This window comes from Ochlerotatus camptorhynchus, unplaced genomic scaffold, assembly GCF_037179485.1.
Source record: "Ochlerotatus camptorhynchus isolate MF236.1 unplaced genomic scaffold, CSIRO-AGI_Acam_v1.1 ptg000253l, whole genome shotgun sequence".
NCBI classification, from domain to species: Eukaryota; Metazoa; Arthropoda; class Insecta; order Diptera; family Culicidae; genus Ochlerotatus; species Ochlerotatus camptorhynchus.
The window spans coordinates 622,385-646,320 of NW_027040743.1; the positions used below are offsets into that span (position 1 = coordinate 622,385).

The following is a 23,936-nucleotide window of genomic DNA, read 5'->3' on the forward strand; positions in this document are numbered from 1 at the left end:
CTATATGCAGTCGATTTATGTGTCCCTTCAAATGTCTAGTATAAGAATTTATTGCCTCTGTGTTTTCTTCCTTTCATTAGTTTGGGTTTGCCTTGTCACCACCATCGACAGCCGCTCAAACACCGGACCGCTATAGTACTAGTGACCACTCTCTGATGAGACAACGATACCCCATTTCCATGCTCCTAACCTGATTCTTCTTCTTCGCATTTCAAGCTTATTGCATATCGCATATTAGCTTATTGTGTGCTCTTAACTTAGTGTTCTAGATGCACTTTCACAGTTATTAATTGAGTGCTTTCGATGCCTGTACCATTTTTGCATTGGTATAATTGTGTGGCAAGTACAATCTTACTCTATGCCCAGGGAAGTCAAGAAATTTTCCAACCCGAAAAATTCCTAGACCGGACCGGGAATCGAACCCAGCCATCTCCAGCATGGTCTTGCTTTGTAGCTGCACCTTTACCGACTGAGCTAAGGGAGGCCCCGCTCCTAACCTGATCCTTCCTTCAAAAATGTTACCAATTCAAACCTCAAATGAACCGTGAGTAATCAGTCCACCCATAATAGACGTAGTAGTAAACTACAAACAATGAAATAATGGCCCCGTACAGCTAACGAGATTGAGCCTTCCATATAAATGAATTGAAAAAATACCACTTGATGAGGCCTTGAGCACATATATAAACAAAGAATATCTGAAATTATCTTAAGGTTAGATCGAAATTTTTCTTATACCCAGAATTTTTAATGTAATAATTAAAGACCCAGAAACTTTAATATTCAAGGTTGATGGCCCCGGCGTACTGGTAAATATCCATACCTCTTACGCCAAAGTCACGAGTTTAAATATCATATCCGGACAAGTCATGATTGATCTTGGTGTGTTGGGTCTATTATAAAAAAAAATGTAGCTCAATGAATCTCTATAAAAAAAATCATTAAATACCAGATATACTAATTTTTAATTCCTGGAATCAGTCCCAGAATCAACTAGATTTAGTAAAACTCCAGGTCTTAAATTAGTTTCCAATTCATAGAATACTTCATAACTTTTACAAGTCCCATGATTAACAAAACTTGAAAAATTTACTAAGTTCCAGGTTATTAATGACCTGGACAAAAGGTCGAATGAAACATGAAATGACAAAAGTTAGAATGAAATTTGCTCTATTCGACGATTTGTTCATACGATTATTTGTCCATTATTGTGCTTCTAGCTTCCGTAAATCATTTATTAATTTTGAAGATTCCACTTTTTACCTTCTTTCATGTATAAGATATTCCAAATCTCACAGTTTCAGAATGCTAATTTTAGAAAACAATTCATTAGCTCATATGACAAACGAACTGACCCTCCAGCGCCCATAAGGAAACCGTAATAGTAAACTCATTTCTATTCATACCATGCTATTTATGAGGTTATTAGGACCACTAAAATGCGTCTAAATAAAAAAAAACCATAAAAGAAATTTACTCTTTTGGCTGGAGCCGACTTAAGAATACCACTCAGATCCAATCCGGTCCACACCAAAGCAAATTAAAGTACATAAATGTAGCATTTATTTTCAACCAATTTCATCGTTTTTTTTTTTTTTTTACAATGGGCGCTGGAGGGTTAAGAGAATACTGGGCTGGATGGCATACTGCAAAAGCTACGCAACGGATTCCTTTTTACATGTTTCAGATCGGATATTAGTGTTCTTGAAGTTTCGAAGTGATTATGAGATTTATCAGAAAGAAATCTACTCGAGACGACCGCGTGTAATCGGTTCAATTTCTTTAACTCTAGATTTAAGACATTAATTATGTAAAACGTAAGTGATAGCTTGGCTCTGTGAAGTTTGTTCGATTGAGCCTGTATAAATAAATTAATACACAAAAAAGAACGAAATCTAGGCGGCAGAGGTTCACCTTATTATATGTTATGCCCAAAGGGATTTATTTATATTTCACGTCCAACAATAACTTTTCGTACAAACTTATGCTCGCCTACACAAACCAACAAAACTATCGAAAAGGGGGGAAATTTCCCCAGTCGTTGATGTTATTGGTTTGCATTGGCGAGCTTCGAATCAAGCGAAAAGGCCATTACAAGTTTTGAGTGGAAAATTTGATAGGCTCTTTTCAATTGTTTGTACGAACTGATTCACCCACACTTTGCCATTTGATCAAATTGAAGCAGTTTCCCCTGTAATGAATAACCTAAAACCAGACGAAAATCACTTTTTTCTCAAGGAAAGTAGGATTGATAGCACTTAGGTGAATGTGACCTAGTGAGTATGAGATTGCAGAAAACTCTCGTCGATGTTTTTCATTTGTGCGACATAACACAAAACGACGAAATTTTCTTCCAATCGGAAGTGATGCCTCAGATAACCATTTTTGAAATGTTCATTTACTTACTAGGTTACAGGAAAAGTGTCCATCACAGTGTTTCTATGAATAAATTCGGAAATAGAACATTATTAGTCACCTATTCCCTATCAATTATATCAGTTTAGAATGTCCTCCTGACTCATTTATTTGGGATAAAATTAATTGTTGGAAATATTTATCGATGAACCTTATCTTAATCTTAAAACCTTCTTCTCTATTTGTAAGGGATTCCCAACTTCAAGCATTCATACAAAGGTCCAGATTTTTAATTTAATAAATTTACATCGTTGAAAGATGCACGTTCAGAAAGCTTTCGTATTCATCTGCAAGGATATTTTATTACACCCATATCAATCTTACCTTCTTCCTTACTCTTAGTTACTGTTTCTCCGTGTAAGTGTCAATCACCGATGCGAAGAAACTGACTCTAGCTAGACCATGTATATCTTCCAATGTGTCGTGCCAGAACTCCCAGCTTATAAGATAAATTAATACACCGGGTCAGTTCTCAATTCTTGGTTCTGGACTATTTAGCAACATTTTGAAGCTGATATTTGACCAGCTGAATGATCAGGATAAACGAAACCGAATTATTCAGTAACGAGCTTTTACAAATACGAAGCACCACTCAACCAAAACTATATCTGCATCCATCTAGCGAAGGGAAACAACTCCCATTACCCAATTTGATGTCAGTTTTCCGTCTGTGTTATTGTTGTCCGTTTGCCGGAAATCCAACCGTTCGGGCTATCACCATTTCAATTAAACTGAAATTGCCCCATTACAGCGCAAATCTGCGATAACCGCAACCCAACGTCCACCACCAGTGCCCAGCAATGCAGCACACCATGCAAGGCCGACAATCCGACAATATCCCAAAGCTGTCGTCAGGATTCAACTTCAACGGTCCCATCGCCATCAAGCACTGCTGATGTTTGTCCCACTTTCGAACGATGGGACGATAATCGTGCTGCAGCGACTGACACCAGCCACTACCAGCAAATGCGCCGTACTGATGATTATTTTAAAACAAATTTAACGGATGATAAATTTTTGAGCGAAAATGTAAATATTGCATGTAATTCAAGCGATGACCAACAGCAACAACAGCTGCGTAGAAAACTACGGAGTGACACCACGGTTAGTGTTGACCCTCGAGGCACCAGCGACAGTCTGATGGTCAACAGATTCCACCGGGCGGCCAGCGGAGTGCAAAATTTCGATCCGCTGCACAAATCAATCGACGCATTTCTGGGCGCCGAGCGTCATTCGTCTCCTAAATGCAGCAACTTCACTACCGGTGATCCGGCACCGCCGTCCCCACCACCTCCGGAATCCAAAAATAGCACCCGGTACATCAGTTTCACCGACGGAGAGTATATTTTCGGCCCATACGATGCACGGTCGGAGGAATTTCAGCGATTCGACCTGTGGGGTGGTGATTTTCACAAGCGCCAAAATTGCTGCTGCCATCACAGGCCGTGTAAGAAACGGTCACCAAGTGGGACATCAGATGGCAGCAGCAGCACCAGTACGGCAAGCACCTTATGCCTCGAATGCCAGCACCGCTGTTCGGTGACCAGCAGTGAAACGTTGAAAGAGGTCGACGGGCTGGCGGAAAGCGAAACGTCCAAATCGCCACAGCAGCGAAAGGCAAACCAGGTGGAAAATTATGATGACACACCGAGAATTGGTAGGTTGATTTTGTCCGTTCCATCACAGACCACCATCACACGCTGTCCGTCACCTTATCACATAGCGAATCAAAGCCAGAGCAAACTTTACGATTCGCTTGTCATTTGCCGGTTGGGTTCGTGGAAAACGTGGTGAAAAATACTCGAATTTGACAGAATGGTGTCCATATGGGGACGTTTGACGCATCAGATGACAGAGGGGGCGTCCGTGCTGATGCGTTATTTTTTTCCAATTGGCTTACTGATGGATGGATGGTACGAACATTATTCCTTTTTGGAGTGAATTCCAGGCAATACATAACAATCAATATCGACCCTGGATATTGAATATTATGTATTGACTAGAAGTCACAGAAATGGGAAATTATCCACACACTTAGTGAGCACAAACAATAATGCGTCTCCATATTGTGGGAAAGTGTACGTGGTTTTTGATCACAAAAACGTAGGTTACTCATAGAGTGAGTAAAAATTGCCTCGCTTTTCCTCAAAAATCTGATGGAATATGAGGAAAATCGACAAACAATTTACCAAATCTAGGAGTAACAGACTGAGTGAAACCTCTCTCTATTTTCCGAATATTTGAAAAGTTTTTTCCTGAAAAACCTACGTTTTTGAGAATTTGATTGAATGAAACTCAAATTTGAGATTGTTAAAATTTATGATCGATTTAACCAACATAAATTTGAGTTTCATTCAATCAAATTCTCAAAAACGTAGGTTTTTCAGGAAAAACCTTTTCAAATATTCAGAAAATAGAGAGAGGTTTCACTTAGAGGTGTGCTTCTATTAAAATATTGTCGACGGCGTGATATGTTATTTTAGGCCAGCAGGTGATGTCACGCTGTTTGCATTTGGTTTAGCGACTTACAGTCAATTTAATTATTTGTAAGAAAGTTTGAACATACTGAGAGGTTAGCACCTCTATAAGTATGTTACTAGCCTCTTAGTATGTTCATACTTTCTTACAAACAATTTGTTATTATATATTTAAATTACGAATTACATATTTGCTGCAATTTTAGTTGTTTTAATGATTATTTATTGGGGAGAACGGAGATACTTGCTCCGGTATAATCAGGGCCAGATTTGATGAGGGGGCAAAGGGGGCAATTTTCCCGGGCCTCCTGGCTAGTGCCGCTGTTCATTTGGCCCTAGTAATCATTTTCCACATGAGAAAACGTGTCCCCAAAAGATTTTGAAAAATAAGCCCCACCCTAATAGCTGGTCCCGAGCAAGATTTAAATGCTCTTAGTAAAGGGTTTAAGATGGCAAGCCCAACTGGTGAACCTGAATTCATGATGATGGCTTTCGAAAAGTGAATACGCATTTGAAATCATGCAATGTAGGTATCTAAGAAGTATGCTTGATAAATGATGTGGGCTGAGAATCGAAGTCCAACATCATTTTGGAACCAAGATGACTAACAGACTATCAATCAACATACAAAATGGTAACTTCCGGATTGCGAATACGCATCAGAAAATATGCAATCTGGATATGGTAGGATGGTCTACAACGTACCCCTTGAGTAAAATGGACCCATGCTGTTTTCATACCTTTCCGATTGGCAATTCATGAATTTAACAATTAGCATTGCTATTTCAGAACTTTAACAAGCATTCTGGTACTTAAATCACAGAATTATTAATGAGACAGCAACAATAAACCACGTGGGGCCATTTTACCCCAGGGATGTATTATGGACTGTTCTCCACTATATAGTTACAGTAGAAAATGTATATATCCCATCATTTTAGCACTCAAAAAATCGAATTCCGGGTTTCGAAAAAATTTCAGATACCTTACGATATGAATATGTTTAGATAGGAAAAAACGCGTACACTGCATACGACATAAATAAATTAGGCATACCGATGCCGATGCATAATGACCGTAAGTCATAAATGCATAAGGCATCATGGACGTTAGGCATAAAATCTCATGCTATTTTGTTTATCTTATCCTACTTCCTGCAGCTTTAAAATGGGTTCGAGGAACTCAGCTTGGATAAATTACTAATATCTCAGCCTTTTTTTAAATACATTGACGATGGACTCACAACTGCCCCTGACGGAACCTTCTATGAAGAGCTCAATGTATTTGAGTACTTGGCACTAAGGAAGTCCACAAGTAGTAAACGAAATAAGCGTATCAGACAAAAGATAAACAATTATAACGAAATTGAAAGGCATTTTACTCAAAGTTATTCAAGTAAAATAATAGTAAAATTTCGAAAAATAAATACCCACATTTTTTTTAGATTCGTTGAGATACCAGAATTTTGAAAATTAGCAGACATCCGGATTCTTGATTAAAACTTCCTATGGACAGCTTCAAGAATAGCTCTCTAAATCCAAGATCTTGAATGTTTTTAAAGTCCAATAATATTGAACCTATTTCATACGCGAGATCACGAAATATTCTCAAAGCGCCAGAATCAAAAAAAAAAGTCTTGCCCCAAAAAGTAAGTGAAATTCACCAATCCTAGATACTCTATCAGTCCTTAAGATAAAAAACAAATTCTGTTAAAAAATGCTAAACATTTATTAAGTACTCTGATTGGGGTACAACTGGGATCGAATCTAATCGAATTTTGAGAAATTTTCTGATCAGTCGTGCGATGCATCAAAACCTTAAGGTTCAATTTACTTTGATGCATTTTCGAAAAATTCAAATGCAGTTATTTTCGACGCATCATTTCAGATTGCAAAAAGCTTGCGTCATTTTGTGTAAAATAGAAAAAAAAGAATAGAATGACGCGTGCTTTTTGCAATCTGAAATGATGCGTCAAAAAAAACTGCACTTTAATTTTTCGAAAATGCATCAATGTAAATTGAACCTTATATGCTGTCCGAAAGAATGTCATTTACCTATGATTAATTTATTCCCAAATTTGAGGAAAACTATCTAAAATCTAAGAAAAACAAATACATAGAAAAAACTATTTCAAGATTCAAAAAATTAAACGAATTTTTAATATTATTATCTTTGAAACCATTTGAATTATAGAGCTGCCATCATGAATTCCAGAGTATCCCTGATTCGTGACAAACTTTTTTATTCTCTGGAGATTTTCACAAAATAGCGCAATTTTTTACGCTTTTTCTCAGAACACCGTGCTTTTGATTTTGTGATAGTTTTCAATTTTAAGTATAAACTTTTCTATCAAAGGGCTCTATAACGACTTTATTCACTCACTCTGAGTGAACATTCGTGAATCTTAAAATCGCTGCATGTGAATTTCTGAAAGCAAAATTGGCAGGTTTTATGTGTCAAATACATACTTTATTACCTCTTCTTGCAACTTACAAGTACACAATATCATTAAAACTTCAAATAAGTTCACAATTCCGCAAAACATGTTTTATAGTGAAGCGAGTGGAATCAATCCTGCATTAAATAGAAGCACCTTTTAGTAAAATGTTTTCAAACTTAACCACCAGCATTCATGCACCCAAATTCGAATATTTAACCTCACGTTTTCCCCATCAATCGTATCGACGTTAAACATTCCCCGTACTCTTCACCCAATCCCATCAGTTACCCCACAAAGTATAGCAGCCAAAATCTGAACCAGTATCACCAACACACGATCTAATCGAGCCTAATTCAGTTCCAGCCGGAAACGAACCACCACAACGGCCAACATCAATATCCTACGGCCGCTGGGTGCGCTTTGAGAATGGAAATATGTCCCCACCGCCACCTGCACCGCAGTCCCCATCGGGTCACCATCGGTCACCAACCCCACGGGTGCCGACGCCCTACCCAAGTCCCACCCGGGATGGCGAGGAAGAGGACGAAAACCACCATCAGGACATTTTCGATCAATTCGCTGCAGCAATCGAGCATCAACCCCAATCGATGCCGGATTTGGTCGAGAACGTTCCCCTGATTGATGCCGTACTCGATGATTTGCTGACGTTCTCAAAGACACTTGTCCTGCGGCATTCGCCGACTTCTTGTGCCGAGGATTTCCCGTTAGCCGCCGTACGTGAGGAGGCAAAAATTGTCGAGATAAATGACGATAATTTAATTAATTTATTAGCTGACGATGATGACAATAGTGGAACGAAAGTGGTTGGTGAAACCCAAAGCCGCCACTCAGTGTTGGGCGGAGTGAATGCCGCTTTAGGGAAGAAAAGTTTGCCTTCTAAGCAGGGTGACATAGAAGATGATGCCAGCACCACCAAGCGACAAGAAAATAGTGGCCATGAGAGCTTTCGAGAGGAAAAATGTGCCTTGAATACCAATGAAGAGCGAGAGCAGCTGGAGTCCGACAGCCAACATCGCTCGGCTGACGATTCCAAAGACGTGATAGACAATTATTTGAGCACGAGGCGCAATCAGGAGGACATTTTCGCCAACGTTGCCATTTTCAACTGGAATCCACTGGACGTCTATCACCAGCATGGACTGTTTATGATCGATCCACGTTTCGCGCTGGCGGACCTGCATGCCACTACCCCTGACAACACCACCCATGGTCAAGATGACAGCTATAACGAGCGGGTAGCGAGAACCTTCAATGGCAGCCGCAAGAGAAATGACGCACATTTAAATTCACCAAAGCGTGAGTCGGCTTCCAATGATAGGCACCCCCCAACAGTAGTTGAAGCCGCGGCAGAAGTACAAGTTGACGACGATGATACTGGAGGCCGAGCTGAGACTGGTATTGGCATAGCAGGAATAACTGATGGTGCAGATCCGTCATCGGTGGACGTGAATTCATTTGCAACTCAACTAGCAGGACTAGGAGATACTGCCACCGGCAATGACGATGACGACGATGGCTGCTTGCTCGAAAGTCATAAAATCCCGAATGACAGGGCCAGTCCGATGGCGATGGACCATTTTTACGACTCAGCTCACGTCGAATATCCGGTGCGGGCAGACTTGTGCACCATCATTCAGGAATGCCATCAATCGCCCAAGGAATCTGATTATGATAATGATCCGGCCAAGAACACCACCACCACCACGACCGGCAGCAGGAGAAGCAGCCTACAACGGCAAAAGTCCACGGGCCGAGGTGAAACGGAAGGTACGCGCAATGATGTGGTTTCGTTCCGTGTTCGTGAAGTGAATGACTATTCCGTTTTGGTGTTTGTGTGAAGAGAAGGCGGGAAGAAGCTGTACTTCCTGTCTCGAATGTAGATAATCACAGAGTATATGTTGTGTAATCGACAGGATTGGAGTGAAATAAATGTCTGATGTAACTACCATATTGCTAGTCTTGTAATGTCTTATTTGTCACCAGTTGCTTATTTCAGAAAAAAAAAGATTACATTTTGGGCAAACAAGATCCAGGATGTCGTTTGAAACGTAGCAAAATTAACTCAATACTGATTCAGCGAAAGTTTGATGGCATCCAAAATCATCCAATTCGAAGCGAAGTGAAGGGGTTCGAAAAATTCAAACCACATGCCGCTTCATGTTAATCTGTTGGACAATGCTTTGGCTTTTCAATTTTCTATTGAACTAAATTTAACTGTTTCACATTCACCATGCACTGAGATGTCTACTCTTGGTCCAAATCTGAGATCGGCTATATATGTAACTCTTGAATTGAATTTTCAAGTTCCTCTCTATTCTATACGATGATCAAATAATTCACAGGCATTATCTTGAACCTCCACATGTTCTAAGCTATAGTATGCCCACAGGTAAACGTGGGTCTCCCACATACAACATTTTGTAATCTACAGTTAGATTCAATCCTGTCTACGACATATGTTCTCTGGTAACTCAGCTGAAGTATCCTAATCCATTTTTTTATTGATCTTTGTTCACATGAGAATCAAAATTAGGATCATATAGCGCTTTTATCTGTCCTAAAATTTGCTCCACTTGGCCTTTGGAAAAATTTCTTGATCTTTGCTTGAGTACCATACACCGTAGTTGGTGCAACCATCGCATCATCTAGTATAGTAAAAATCCAGAATATTCCTTGAGGCAATTACTACATCCATTGATCGCTTAAGGGTGGTTAATTTACGATGTAGCCGATCTGTGATCGATTCTCCATGGTAGTAATGAAGGTGGTGTTTTGTTCTGCCCAGCAATGTTGATTTCCAAGGAAGACTTAATCTTAATTATTATTAACTTCACTCAAGTAGTCCTAACGTACTGGTAGCAATCTAACCAGTTCTGGCAGTCAGGGTTACTTCCACTCACTTGCTGTAAAAAATTGTTTTTTTTTCGAAATATGAAAACATTAGATGTTATAGTGATAATTGGTACTTGTAATTTACAAGAAGAGGTCGTGCAGTATGTGTTTGACTTATAAAACCTGTCAATTTCGCTTTCAGAGCGTCACAATCAGCGATCTAATGATTCGCGAGCGTTCACTCAGAGTGAGCGCTCACGATTTGTTCAATCGCTAATTGTGACGCACTGAAAGCAATATTGACAGGTTTTATGTATCTGTGTAAACACACTCTTCCCGACGCCTTCTTGTAACTAACAAGTACTAATTATCACTATAACATCTAATGTTTTCATAATTCGGAAAAACTATTTTTTATAGCAAGTGAGTGGGAGTACCTGCTGGCAGTCATTCAAATATCTTCCGCATACACCAGAATAATAATAACTTAAGCTTAAAAAACCCATCCAGCTCATCCTGCACAGTTATCAGTACTTCTTCCATAATAATATCAAGGGTAAAAGGTTTATCGGGCAAATTGAAATGAGGGGTAAGTTGATATGGAAGGCGTAAGTGCTAGCGGATGCGAATAATCACTGCGATTGTTTATTTTAACAGTATAATACATACCAAAATGCATCCTATGAAAACGCACACAATGATTATTTTGCTGGGATCAGTAATTCAGTGCTGGGCTTTCAAACAGCTGGAACAGTGTTATGAAATGTTTATGAAAAAGTCAGTAAACCGTTAATAACCGTCACAAGGAGGGAACCGACCAATTGATATGATTTATTTTGTATCATTAGATAATTATATTAGAAAATAATCTGTGTAAACTTAGAGACAATTTTTGTATTTTCCAAATTTTTACATTTTGTTTAAGGTCACTGACTTTTTGAGCTGTTAAAAATGTTTAGTAAAATATAGCCGAACAGGAAAAATGTGATACTGCTGTTTTGACAGTATCACATTTTTCCTGTACGCTCAATTAAGATCTAAAGCAATATTTTTTGCCTCTATTTTTGATCGTGTACATCAACGAAAAATATCGTGGTATTAAAAATGTTGCACTCTCCTGCATGATTGCAATTGAAAAAAATAAAATCGTGGAAAATCATAATTACAAACAGCAAAGAGACAGTCGCCACGCTTTGTTTATTTTTATTAGTTATGAAATTAATAGCAATTTTTTTTTTTCATTGTTTAAATCTTCTTCTTTAACGTGAATTTGTCTGTATTTTATCCAAATTTTTGCACTAGAGGAAAAAAAATGGTGACTAGTACCAGATGGTATTGAAAATTCCATTCAAAAATGAGTTTTCCGAAACATTTGAAGCATTTCAGCTTGCCCCACATGTTTACACCCCATGGGGTGAATCGAAATGCGTACAGAAGGGTAATTTGAAATGATATCCGTCACATTCTCAATGCAAACAAAATCAGATTAATTGGTTGTAGGACGGCCGGCAAATAGAGGTGGATGCCCGTAAAAAATCTTCAATAGAAAAAAAAAACAAAAGAACCTACTAGTTTTACAATAGAAACACGAGATACTCAAGTTCTGATCCAGGAAATGCTGAATAGATATAAGAATTATGACTTATTTGGGCCACTAATGCTTTCATATTTACGTACATGAAATACTGTTACAAATAAAGACTTGTGCGGATCATTTCATGTTGGCTTCGGTGGACCTTTAGAGAAACTTTAAAGTTGCTAAGATGTTCCACAGATTATGTGACAAGTACTCTATGGAACTTGATAGTGGATTTTATTGTGAAATGCGGATCTTTTGGTTGCTTGGGTTCATCCTCCTTCTTATTTAACTCGGAAACAGAAATACGCTGGAACTGCTGCTGGTGCCGCAAAATATTTTCTATATTCCTTTATGGGGTGGCTTTCTCAGTCTTTTTGTAGAAACGATTAATTCTGGCAGAATTGGTAATGGAAATCCTCCTACAGTGGTATTCAAAGCCAATCTCATCAGGGCGGCTACTGAACTACCACTCGTTTCACCCCACTAGCATGAAGATAAATGTCGCTGATAATTTCGTAAAACGAGTCACATCTCTAACCAAAATCATCAACAACAATAGAACATAATTTTTCACCAACTACCTCGGAACAACTATCCATCATCGCTTATTAACAGAATGATAAGTCGAGCAAAATCAACTACACCACAACATCAACACCACCACCAGATTTTTTCACAGCAAAACCAAACAAACAATCCAACAGTAACACCGTCTGATGAAAATCCAGCAGCAAACCAGCAACACCATCTACAGTTCAGAAGCATCCCGTACATCGCTCATCTCTGCCCCACAATAGCCAGCCTCCGCAAGAATGATTACCCACAAGTAAAAGTCGCCTACAGAACACTAAACAACACGAAAAACATACTTAGACCGGTCAAAGATCCAATTAATGATCTCGACCAATGTAACGTTATCTATAGCTTAGTCTGTATAGACTGCCAGAAAACGTACATTGGGATGACGAGAAACCAACTCAAAACAAGAATCAGTAGACATCGAAGCAATATAAACCAATACACAAAACTGATCCAAAACAATCACACGAACACAGATGAAGAGATACATAGCCTTGGGGAAAAAACAGCCACATGATCAAGCACATCATCGAAGAATCCCATATGTTCAACCTAACAAAACCAAAAATTCTGGACAAAACAAACAAGATATCAACATTACCAATATTAGATATGTGTCGCATAGCACACACATCTAACACAGTCAACCACCGTATAGATGTACAAGAGATTAACAGCACATATGCAGGTCTGTTACACACAATTAAAAAGTCAACAACACGCAGAAGAAATACAACTGAGTTACCATCTGATCAAACACTTCAATATCATTTGACTCACAATGATGATCATGACCCACCGTGAATAAATAATGACGGTGACCCCCCTTTGCTGATGGTCCCACCATCTTATTTAATACAAAAGTTATAGTGTTGTGCAGTGTTCGGAAAAACTCAAACTCTCAAATCTCATGCATGAGTTTATGCGCCTATGAGTTTTGCCAGCCAAAATGGAACGTCGCAAAAATCACCGCTGAGTTTTCAGGTTCAAAAATTCATTTCTTTATATATCGGCGCTGGAAAACTAATACAACATGCATAAGCATGCTATCAATTGACGTTTGAGTAAAGGGTGTCCACGATGAAATTGCCACACTATGAAATTGCTCTAACTTTTTAACCGTTGGGTAGAATTTAATGAAAATTTGGGTGGATTTAGTTCATAGTGCATTATTTACATCCTGCAAGTTTTAAAGTCCTGTGATCAAAACTCGCGGAAATGGAGTCGAAAGAACAGCTCGTGCGTGATAAAATCTTGCGCATTCATCACGAGAACAAGGATCTCTCGCATCGTTCCATCGCTAAAACGTTGGGAATCGCGAATTCCACGGTGTCGCGAGTGATTAAGCGGTTCGAGGAACGGTTGACCACCGATCGGAAGCTCAGAAGTGAAGGAAAAAGTATTCCGTACAACACCAAAAATCACAACCGCGTAGTTGGGGCCTTCAACCGAAAGCCGAACGCCTCCGTTAGGGATGTGGCTAAGAAGCTGCACCTAAGCCGAAGTTTTGTCCAGAAGGCCAAAACTAAGGCTGGGCTTCGAACGTTCAAGGTACAAAAGGCCCCTAATCGCGACGAGAAGCAGAACAAGTCCGCCAAAACCCGTGCCAGGAAGTTGTACCTCAACATGCTGACGAAAGTTGAATGCTGCATCATGGACGACGAAACATATGTGAAGGCCGACTTCAAACAGATCCCCGGCAACCTGTTTTTCACGGCCAAGGATAAGTTCAGCGTTCCGGAGCATGTCCGCACTCAGAAGATGTCCAAATTTGCGAAGAAATTCCTGGTTTGGCAAGCCATCTGCACGTGCGGGAAGCGGAGTGCACCTTTCGTGACCCAGGACACGATGAACGGACAGGTGTACATAAAAGAGTGCCTCCAGAAGCGGCTGCTTCCTCTCCTGAAGGCCCACAACGTCCCAACAATCTTCTGGCCGGATTTGGCCTCATGCCACTATTCCAAGGACGTGCTGAAGTGGTATGCGGACAATAAGGTCAATTTCGTGCCGAAAATGTTCAACCCTCCCAACACTCCGGAGCTCCGTCCCATCGAGAAGTACTGGGCGATTATGAAGCAGCACCTTCTTAAACGACCTAAGGTAGTGAAGACAGTCGAGGAACTGAAGAAAGTATGGGTTTACATGCAAAAAACGGTTGATTCACAGGTTGTGCAGAATCTTATGGCCGGGGTTAAGGCCAAGGTGCGGGCATTTGCGTATGGACTGTAAATAAAATACGAGTAAAATGGTAAAATGAAGTTTAATAGTTATTTCTCAATCCCTGAAAATTTGATGGCAATCGGATGAAAACTCGAATTTTGCGAATCAAGTTTGTGTGTGGCAATTTCATCGTGGACACCCTTTAGTTTTTATGAGTTTAAAACTGGAATGATGTTTTGACGTTGTGAGTGTGAGTGCGTGAATATGCATGAGAATCTCAAGCATGAATTTTGCTTGCCACATTCGCACGGGAGCCTATTCTCGCAGGGAGACTCAATGAATGAGATTTGAGAGTGATTTTCCGAACACTGGTGCTGTGCAAAAGATCACTTTAAAATTTCCTACAAATTAATGTTATGTGCAATACATTGAGAAAGGCCGCAACCAAACGGTCGAAACGTTGGGAACGTAAAAAATTAATCGTTTCTACTAAAATACTGAGAAAGCCACCCCATAAAATAATTCCAATCAACCAGTCGAAACCACCATTAGTATTATCTTAACTTATTTTCTATAAGTTTCAACCTTAGCTTGGGGACGACTCCGGCGTAGAGGTTGACATCCATACCTCTCATGCCAAGTCACGAGTTCAAATCTCACCCCCGGACAAGTCACGAATGACCCAAGACCGTTGAAGTGACTATAGTAAAAAAAATAGTGACTTTAATAAATCTTATAGATAACTACTAATCTTATCTTCTTTTCTCCTATTCAACCATTGTAACAGCTACGTTCTTGATTAACATGCCTTAACGTGCCTTTTTTGACATCGTAATCTATTACGCAGTTTTTTTTTTTTGCTTTTCTTTTGTTGGTGGATTTCACCTTATCCTGACTATTTCTGTGGATTTTTATTTTTTGGGAAATTGTCAGACTATGCTTTGCCTTCAATTTATGCCGTTTCAGTCAATTTACATTAAACTACTTACAATATCATTATTTATTATTGGTAAGTTGCGTTGCGAGTTAATGACATTTCCAAAATACGCCGCTATCAAAAAAAAATTGGCAAACACTGTCTCACGATTAACCTTTTATAGACCTGGTATAGATCATGATAATTCCAAATAGGTAGGTATAACAAATAATTATGCAAAGTGTCATGTAAATCAACGAAGGTCACGTTTGATCGATTCCTCATTTGGCGTGGAATTACTCTTGGATTGAAAATGGAAATTCTGAACCAAATGTATGAATTTACGCACATGTTTTTCTTATTTTCATGATCTGGATCATGAAAACGAGTCATCGCATTTTCCTAATATAGCCTTACAGAAAAAAAGTATGCTGACCACAAAATTGATTTACGATGAAATTTTTACCCTTAAGAAGCTCTGCTTTCTCTGTGTATTGTAGAGGTAACAATAGCTGCAATTTTCAAACCAACGACTGGATGCCTTCCTTCAGATAACAACTTGAGTGCGGTTAAAAAATCGATAGAACTGTTTCAAACACATCGTCGGTACATGAGCGAGTTGGCAATCATCTCTTTTTAACAGTGGTGACGGGGGGGGGGGGGGTAGATTACCTATCACCATCCCTCTCCAACGGGGGAGTTTGGTAAAGAGAGATGATCAAACCGATTTGTACCTTCCTAAACAGTTGTCCTTGCTCGCTTTCTACTCTCTATATACAATTTTCACACTGCTGTACTCTAACGGAACTATCAACTCTATACTTTCATCTCCTCATCTATCGTATAAAAATTACCACTTTAGTCTGTTATTTGAAATTAGCATTTTCAACTATATATTTTAGGGTGAGTTTCATGAATTGATTACTTTTTCTAATGCCTGGGATCTTCCCTGGTGACAACGTGGTCCAGATTTCAATCATACTCAAATATCCTCCTAGATCTACTTATATTTTAACAACTGTGATATTCAATGGTCGACGAGTTTATAACTAGACCGAGTAGGATATCAGATGATATTGTACCAAATTGTTGCTCTCAGCAACTAAACCAAAACCCCACAATGACATTAACAGCCCAAACTATGAAACATTCTCTTTCAATGTAACACATCATCAATCTGCTTCCTCCGTTAAAAAAATACGAAAAAACCCGGTCGTCCCATGAAAGTTCATTACATGAAACGACTGCCCCCATAAACAGATTTAGCACACTTATCAACACCAAAGTCATTCTCCAAGACCTGCGTCAGAAACGGGCCCAAATGGTCTTCCAAGTTCGTTCACCAGTATGTATAGTGTTAGCACTAAAATGTTATGGACTACTCCTAATTACAAGAACTATCACCACGGAGCGGTGGCCATGTGAGATGAATGTGGATGGGGTCAATTTTCCTCGGAAATTAATAACGAATCCAAGGGTTCGCAATTCGTAACAACAGAGCGACAGATTTCTCTCCATACCGTCGTCAACAATTAACGACCATGTAAAATATGTCACCTTCATCAATCTTTCAGGGTGGTGTAATTTTCGAAGGTCTCATTAGGACAAGAATTCCGAGAAGGTTTGGGGATGGAAAGTGGAAAAGTTACACGACGATTGCCGGGATTGCTGTCCGTGTAATTCGATGTGCATGATATTAGATGAAACACTTCATGCAACGTTTGCTTGATGAGGTGTGTGTTATGTATGTGGAGACGGTGACGGTGGTTTTTTTTTTTTTTTGTAATTACTTTATTTGTACAGGCTCAATCGAATGAACTTTACAGAGCCGAGTTATCCTTTGCGTTATACATTGTTACTGTCTTATATTTAAAGTTAAAGGAACTGGACCGAGTACTCGCGGTCGTCTCGAGGTTAGTGGAGATTTACAATTTTTTGGATGGGAAAAGGGAAGAAGGAGGTTTTAAATGTGGTTTACGATATAACTATTTAATTAATCCTAAAGCATGAAATTATTTCTATTCATCTTGAAAACAAACATTGAAAAAAAAACCCCAGACGTACAAAACACAAACTAAACACAAGGTTAAGCAAACTTACAATCTAAGGTTAATATCCTTAAAGTAAACATATATGAGTTTCATAAACTCCAGATCGCGTCTAGCCAAAATATCCCGAACTGGAACATTAGGTTGTCTACCTCGAGCCCGAAGGGAATCATAAAAATGTGATCTGACTCCACGATACTCCGCACAAGACCAAAGGATGTGATCAGCGTCCTGGTAACCTTGTCCACATTCACAGAGATTGCTGTCTCCCAACCCCACACGGAACAAGTGAGCGCTTAGACAATAGTGATTGGACATGAGACGAGACATCACGCGTATGAAGTCTCGACTCAAGTCCAACCCTTTGAACCATGCAAACTTCGACACCTTAGGGATAATTGAATGTAGCCATCGTCCCAAGCTCCCTTCACTCCATTGATGTTGCCAGCTAACGAGCGACTGCTGACGATAAATAGAGAAAAATTCACTATAGGCGATCTGTCGATCATAAATGTCGCCTTCCATAGCGCCCACCTTCGCAAGTGAATCCGCCTTCTCATTGCCCAAAATTGAGCAATGCGAAGGGACCCACGCGAAGGTGATGATGAAAGAGCGCACGGATAAAGCACTAAGCAGTTCTCGTATTTTCAAGAGAAAATACGAGAAGTGCTTTACCGGCCTAATGGAACGGATAGCCTCGACAGAACTGAGACTATCCGTAAAAATAAAGTAGTGGTGTGGAAGTAGTGAAGCAATAGTTTCCAAAGTGTAGTGAATTGCTGCCAGTTCAGCCACATACACAGAACAAGGAGCTTCAAGTTTTCGAGAGGCGCTATGAAATTCATTAAATACACCAAAACCAGCGGACTCCTCTATTAGAGATCCATCTGTGAAAAACGTTCTTGCAGAATCAACATGGCCAAACTTTGCAGCGTATAATGACGGAGCAATCATAGGACGATGATGCTCTGGAATTCCGCGGATTTCTTGCGTCATAGATAAATCAAAATTCACTGAATTGCCGAAATCGGAGAAGATTACACGATTGGGAATATTTCTTGAAGGGCTGACATCCTGTGTTAAATATAGGTAGTACAAAGTCATAAAACATGTTTGAGGATTTAGCTCCAGAAGCTTCTCAAAATTTTCGATCACCAGTGGGTTCATTACTTCGCAACGGGTGAGGAGCCTCAGAGATAACTCTGAAAAACGGACGGATAGTGGCAACATGCCCGCCAGCACTTCGAGACTCATAGTATGAGTCGAGTGCATGCATCCTAACGCGATACGAAGACAACGATACTGGATCCGTTCCAGCTTGATGATGTGCGTTTTAGCTGCCGACTGGAAGCAAAAACTGCCGTACTCTAAAACCGATAAAATCGTTGTCCGGTACAACGTCAGAAGATCTTGTGGATGGGCTCCCCACCACGTTCCGGTAATTGATCGAAGGAAATTGATCCTTAGTTGGCATTTTCTTCTCAGATACTCAATGTGGGATCTCCAGGTGCATTTGGAATCGAACCAGACCCCGAGATATTTAAAAGACATGGAATGAGTGATCGGTTTACCCAAAAGTTGAAGCTTCGGTTGTGCTGGGCTATGCTTCCTAGAAAAAACGACCAACTCAGTTTTCTCCGTGGAGAATTCGATACCTAGCTGAATAGCCCAAGTAGACAAATTGTCCAAGGTATCCTGTAAGGGTCCTTGCAGGTCAACCTCTTTTGGCCCTGTGATAGACACTACGCCATCATCTGCAAGTTGTCTCAACGTGCAATTGTCACTAAGACAATTGTCAATTTCTCTAACGTAGAAATTGTACAAAAGGGGGCTTAAACATGAGCCTTGGGGGAGACCCATGTAGCTAAATCGAAAAGCTGTAGAGTTTCCATGAGAAAAGCTCATATGTTTTTCTGACAGCAAATTGTACAAAAAATTCATTAATGGAGACAATCCACAAGCGTGGAGTTTCTCTGAAAGAACTTCAACGGATACTGAATCAAAAGCCCCCTTGATATCCAAGAACACAGAAGCCATTTGCTCTTTCTTAGCAAAAGCCAACTGAATTTCCGAGGAAAGCAACGCGAGACAGTCGTTCGTTCCCTTACTTCTACGGAAACCAAATTGAGTATCTGAAAGAAGGTGGTTCGTCTCAACCCATTTGTCGAGGCGAAAAAGGATCATTTTCTCCATCAATTTCCGAATACACGACAGCATCGCGATGGGCCGATACGAATTGTGATCCGACGCGGGTTTATCAGGCTTTTTAATGGCTATCACCCTCACTCGTCTCCAATCGTCGGGAACAATATTGAGCTCCAAGAACTGATTGTACAAGTTCAACATGCGCCTCTTAGCGACGTCTGGGAGGTTTTTCAGCAAGTTGAACTTGATTCTATCAGATCCCGGGGCAGAATTGCCACACGAAAGGAGAGCGAGTGAAAGTTCGACCATTGAAAAAGGCTGACTGATTTCGTCTACCGAATTCGCGGTTTCGTGAGGAATCAACTGCGACGGCACGGAATCTGGACACACTTTTCGCGCGAATTCAAGAATCCATTGATCCGAGCATTCCTCGCTTTCGTTGTTAGTAGACCGGTTACGCATTCTTCGCGCCGTACTCCAAAGCGTATTCATAGACGTTTCGCGCGACAATCCGTCTACAAACTGCCGCCAGTAACCCCGTTTTTTGGCCTTGATGAGGCTCTTGAGTTCGCGTTCAAGAGATGTGTATGCGTCGAAATGCTCGCGTGTTCCGCGTTTCCGAAAAAGTTTAAACGCGTCGGACTTTTTACGGTAAACCTCCGTGCATTGTTGATCCCACCAGAGCGATGGTGTTTTCTTACGAATAGACGATCGCGGCACCGGTCGTGTTTGAGCTTGAAGTGCGCTGTCGACGATGAGATTAGAGAGGAAATTATATTCCTCCAACGGCGGAAGCTCTTCCACTGACGATACTGTATCGTCTATCGCGGATTGGAACTTAGTCCAATCGATGTTACGGGTTAGATCATACGCGACGTTAACGGATTCTGACGAGTTGAACCCACTGGCAATCGAAATTTTGATCGGCAAATGATCACTACCGTGCGGATCCTGGATTACATGCCAAGTGCAATCCAACGATAGTGAATTGGAGCAAAAGGTGAGGTCTAATCTGCTACCATTCGAGGATGGACCAGCCAAACGTGTTACTTCTCCATTGTTAAGTATTGTCATGTTGAAGTTGTCGCAGAGATCATAAATCAAAGTAGAACGGTTATCATCGTACAGCTCCCCCCAGCCTGTACCGTGGGAGTTAAAATCTCCCATGATCAACCATGGAGCGGGAAGTACCGCACATATGTCGAAAAGTTGTTTGCGATTAACAGAGACTCTAGGAGCAATGTATACAGAAGCAATACAAAGGCTCTTACCTTTAATGGTAGCCTGACATGCGACAACTTCAATACCGGGGAATTCGGGAAGATTCACTCTATAGAAGGAATGGCACTTTTTGATCCCCAAAAGTACCCCTCCTCCACGTGAATCCTCACGATCCAATCGAATAATGTTAAAATCGTAAAAAGGGAGATCAATTTCTGAAGAGAGCCGTGTTTCACAGAGGGCAAATGCATCGCAATTATTGTTATGGACTAAATACTTGAACGAATCTAATTTCGGAATAAGACTTCGACAATTCCACTGTAGAACAGTGATCAAATCCCCGACCTCATTTGGAAAATTATCCATCGAAGGAGATGATAGCTGCAAGAAGGGGCCATTTTGAAGTCAATTGCTTCAAGAAGGATTTCACAGTCGGAAGCAATGTGAGGACAATGCTTTTCAGAGGATCAGAAATGTTGAGGTATTTGAGAATACCGTCCACAATGTCATCAAATGAGAACAGCCCAGATGAAGAAGGGGTTTCTGTTCTTAAAATTGGGGCATCAGGGGTTTTGGATGTCCCCGGAAGTGGTGGAAAATCCTGGGTATAGTCAGTTCTGCGGAATCCACGAGGAGTAGAAGTCTCCTTTTTTCCACCACTCCTTGATTTAGGCAAGCTGATTTGGGGTTCTTTATTTGCAACAATCCGCGAACGGATGCGCTTTCGTTTCCGTGCAGAACCTTCCGGAAAACTGAAAGAAGTTCCCTCCTCAGCCAAGTCAGAGTCAGTCTCGTCATCTGACAAAAGAGAAAAGGGATTTTTGTCATTGGTCGATGGCGTGGCTGTCTTAAGCATTTCTGCAAAAGACCGCCTGGAACGTTCCTTAAGGGAGCGTTTCATTTTGTCCCCGAGCTGTTTGTACGCCGGGCACGACGAGAGAGCATGAGGAGGAGTTCCGTTGCAGTACACGCATTTTGGTGCAGTAGCTGCGCAGGCGCCATCCTCATGCTTCTCCCCGCATTTGGAGCAGCGTGCCTTGTTGCCGCAGTGGGAGGCCGTATGTCCCAACCGCTTACAATGCTGGCAGTTCATGACCCGAGGTACAAACAACCGCACAGGAAGACGAAGTTTTCCCAGCTCGATGTATTGAGGAAGGGCAGATCCAGAAAAGGTCACCCGAAACGAGTCTGTGGGGGTAAAACTCTTTTTACCCTCGCTGAGCGATACTGACTTCATTCTATGAACGGCCAGTATCTTTACCGGAGGAAGCAAGGGGTTCTTGAATCGGCCAACCGCTTGCTTCTCCAGTATCTCGGGGTTCAGACTCGCCTCAGTGACCACGCCTTCGATCTCCACATCAGAGGCTGGAATGTACACCCTATATTCCAGTGTGAAAAATTGGGAAACAGCAATTTCATTGGCCTGTTTCAGGTTAGCGACGGTCACACGAAGTTTGTTGTGCCTAACCTTCGTTATTTCGGTCACGGCAGAGAATCGCTTTGTCAGATCATCAGATATCTGAACAACATTCAAGGGTTTGTTTTTGGGCTGAAAATAGACAACCCATGGGCCAGTCGAGTCATTCGGGTAGGCCCGCAATCTGGAGCTTTTCTCAGCCTGCCCATTGAAAGACTGAGACGACGAACCATGGATGACATCATCATTCTTCTGAGATGAATGGTCATCCATGTCGTCTTCTGACAAAACATCCATTTTGTTCAACTAGTGGGAGCGCAAAACGCTCTCCCACTGAACGCACAGACACAATACACAGAAAACACTACAAACACAGAAATACAAAATGAAAATTTAACTAATGGGGGAGTAAAAGAAACAAGAAAAAAACAAAAACTTATCTGATAATCCTATACTACTACCACCGAGCGTTATATGTGTAGGCGTTTACACAGATGGCTGGGAAGCGACGCGCAGCGTGGATGACCTTCGCTGTGGTGCACTTGATCGAGGCGCGGCACTCAGCGCACACAGGCGCACGATGATTGATGAACGATGAAGATGTAGAAACGGGTGCTCACACTCGATGATGATGATACGTGAGCGGGTATGCGTAAGCGCGTATGCGTGACCACGCAACGATGATGCCCAAATTTGTTTGCGAATTTCCAATAGCACGGATTAATCTTTCCGAAAATGACACTTTCTACTAAAAAAAAACTCACTTTTCGATCAATTTACCGGGAACTATGCCAGGAGTCACTTAGTGAGAAAAAAAACTGATAAATTATATCAAGCGAATACCGAAAAAACTTCCAAAACAACGGAGCGCGAAACAAGTCGACCGTACTTCTTGCTAGGACGCAGTGGGATGGTGACGGTGGTAATAAATGAAACATTATTTAATTCTATCTATTGGCTAGTAGCGAGATAGATGGTGATCAGAGACGAACCAGCCCACGGCTTAAAATTTCTCTAATAAAGGAAAAAAAATATAGTTGGAATATATATTCAGAGAGATGAACATGTGCCCTTGCTCACTGAATTATCACTTTGCTATGTCTATGCAAATTACGCCATTAATTTGACTTAAATTTGCTCACGACAAAAAAAAATTATAGCAGTTTGAAAGAATGGCCTTCACATCACTTCAAAGCCCAAGATTGTGACTTCCGGTGTTTAAAATAGCCCAAGTAACATTGCAAGTTTTGTCATGGTTTTAAAGCATTCGACAAGTCTAAATCATGGTCCACAGAACCCTCATAAAACCAAATTTGTTACTTGGGAGGTGCACATAAAGTATAAAACAGAAATTTTCAGAACGGGGTTAACACAACTATTGGCAGCAAAATGAATAACGAAAGTGTTCAAATTTAAAAGTTAACCTATTTTTTTACATGATGAAACAAAAATCAAATTGCTATAACTTGTCTTTGCAGTGAACAAATTTTTCAAATTAAAGGCATTTCATCGATCAATATTATGACTTTAAATGAACAAAGTTTCAGTTGACTTGGTCCACTGCATTTAGTTCAAGAAATAACAGTTTGAAATAGGCCAGTCTTGATGCAGGGTCATCTACTCAAGCTCTAAACTAAACCGAAAAAACCTTGAATAGTTGATTGATCTAAAATACGCTCACCCCAC

General features: G+C 40.6%; 1 protein-coding gene across 4 annotated transcripts in view; it reads left to right on the forward strand.

Annotated features, from left to right (window-relative positions):
- Positions 1 to 23,936, forward strand: part of LOC135704967 (uncharacterized) — a 307,390-nt gene that overhangs the window by 118,012 nt on the left and 165,442 nt on the right. For all 4 annotated transcript variants that reach the window (XR_010517817.1, XM_065226504.1, XM_065226506.1 and 1 more), the window contains exons 4-5: positions 3,167 to 4,072; positions 7,690 to 9,120. Coding sequence is in view for 3 of the 4 variants with exons in the window: in XM_065226504.1 (XP_065082576.1) it covers positions 3,167 to 4,072; positions 7,690 to 9,120 (2,337 nt within the window). In the remaining variant the exon portion in view is untranslated. The remainder of the gene's footprint in view (positions 1 to 3,166; positions 4,073 to 7,689; positions 9,121 to 23,936) is intronic.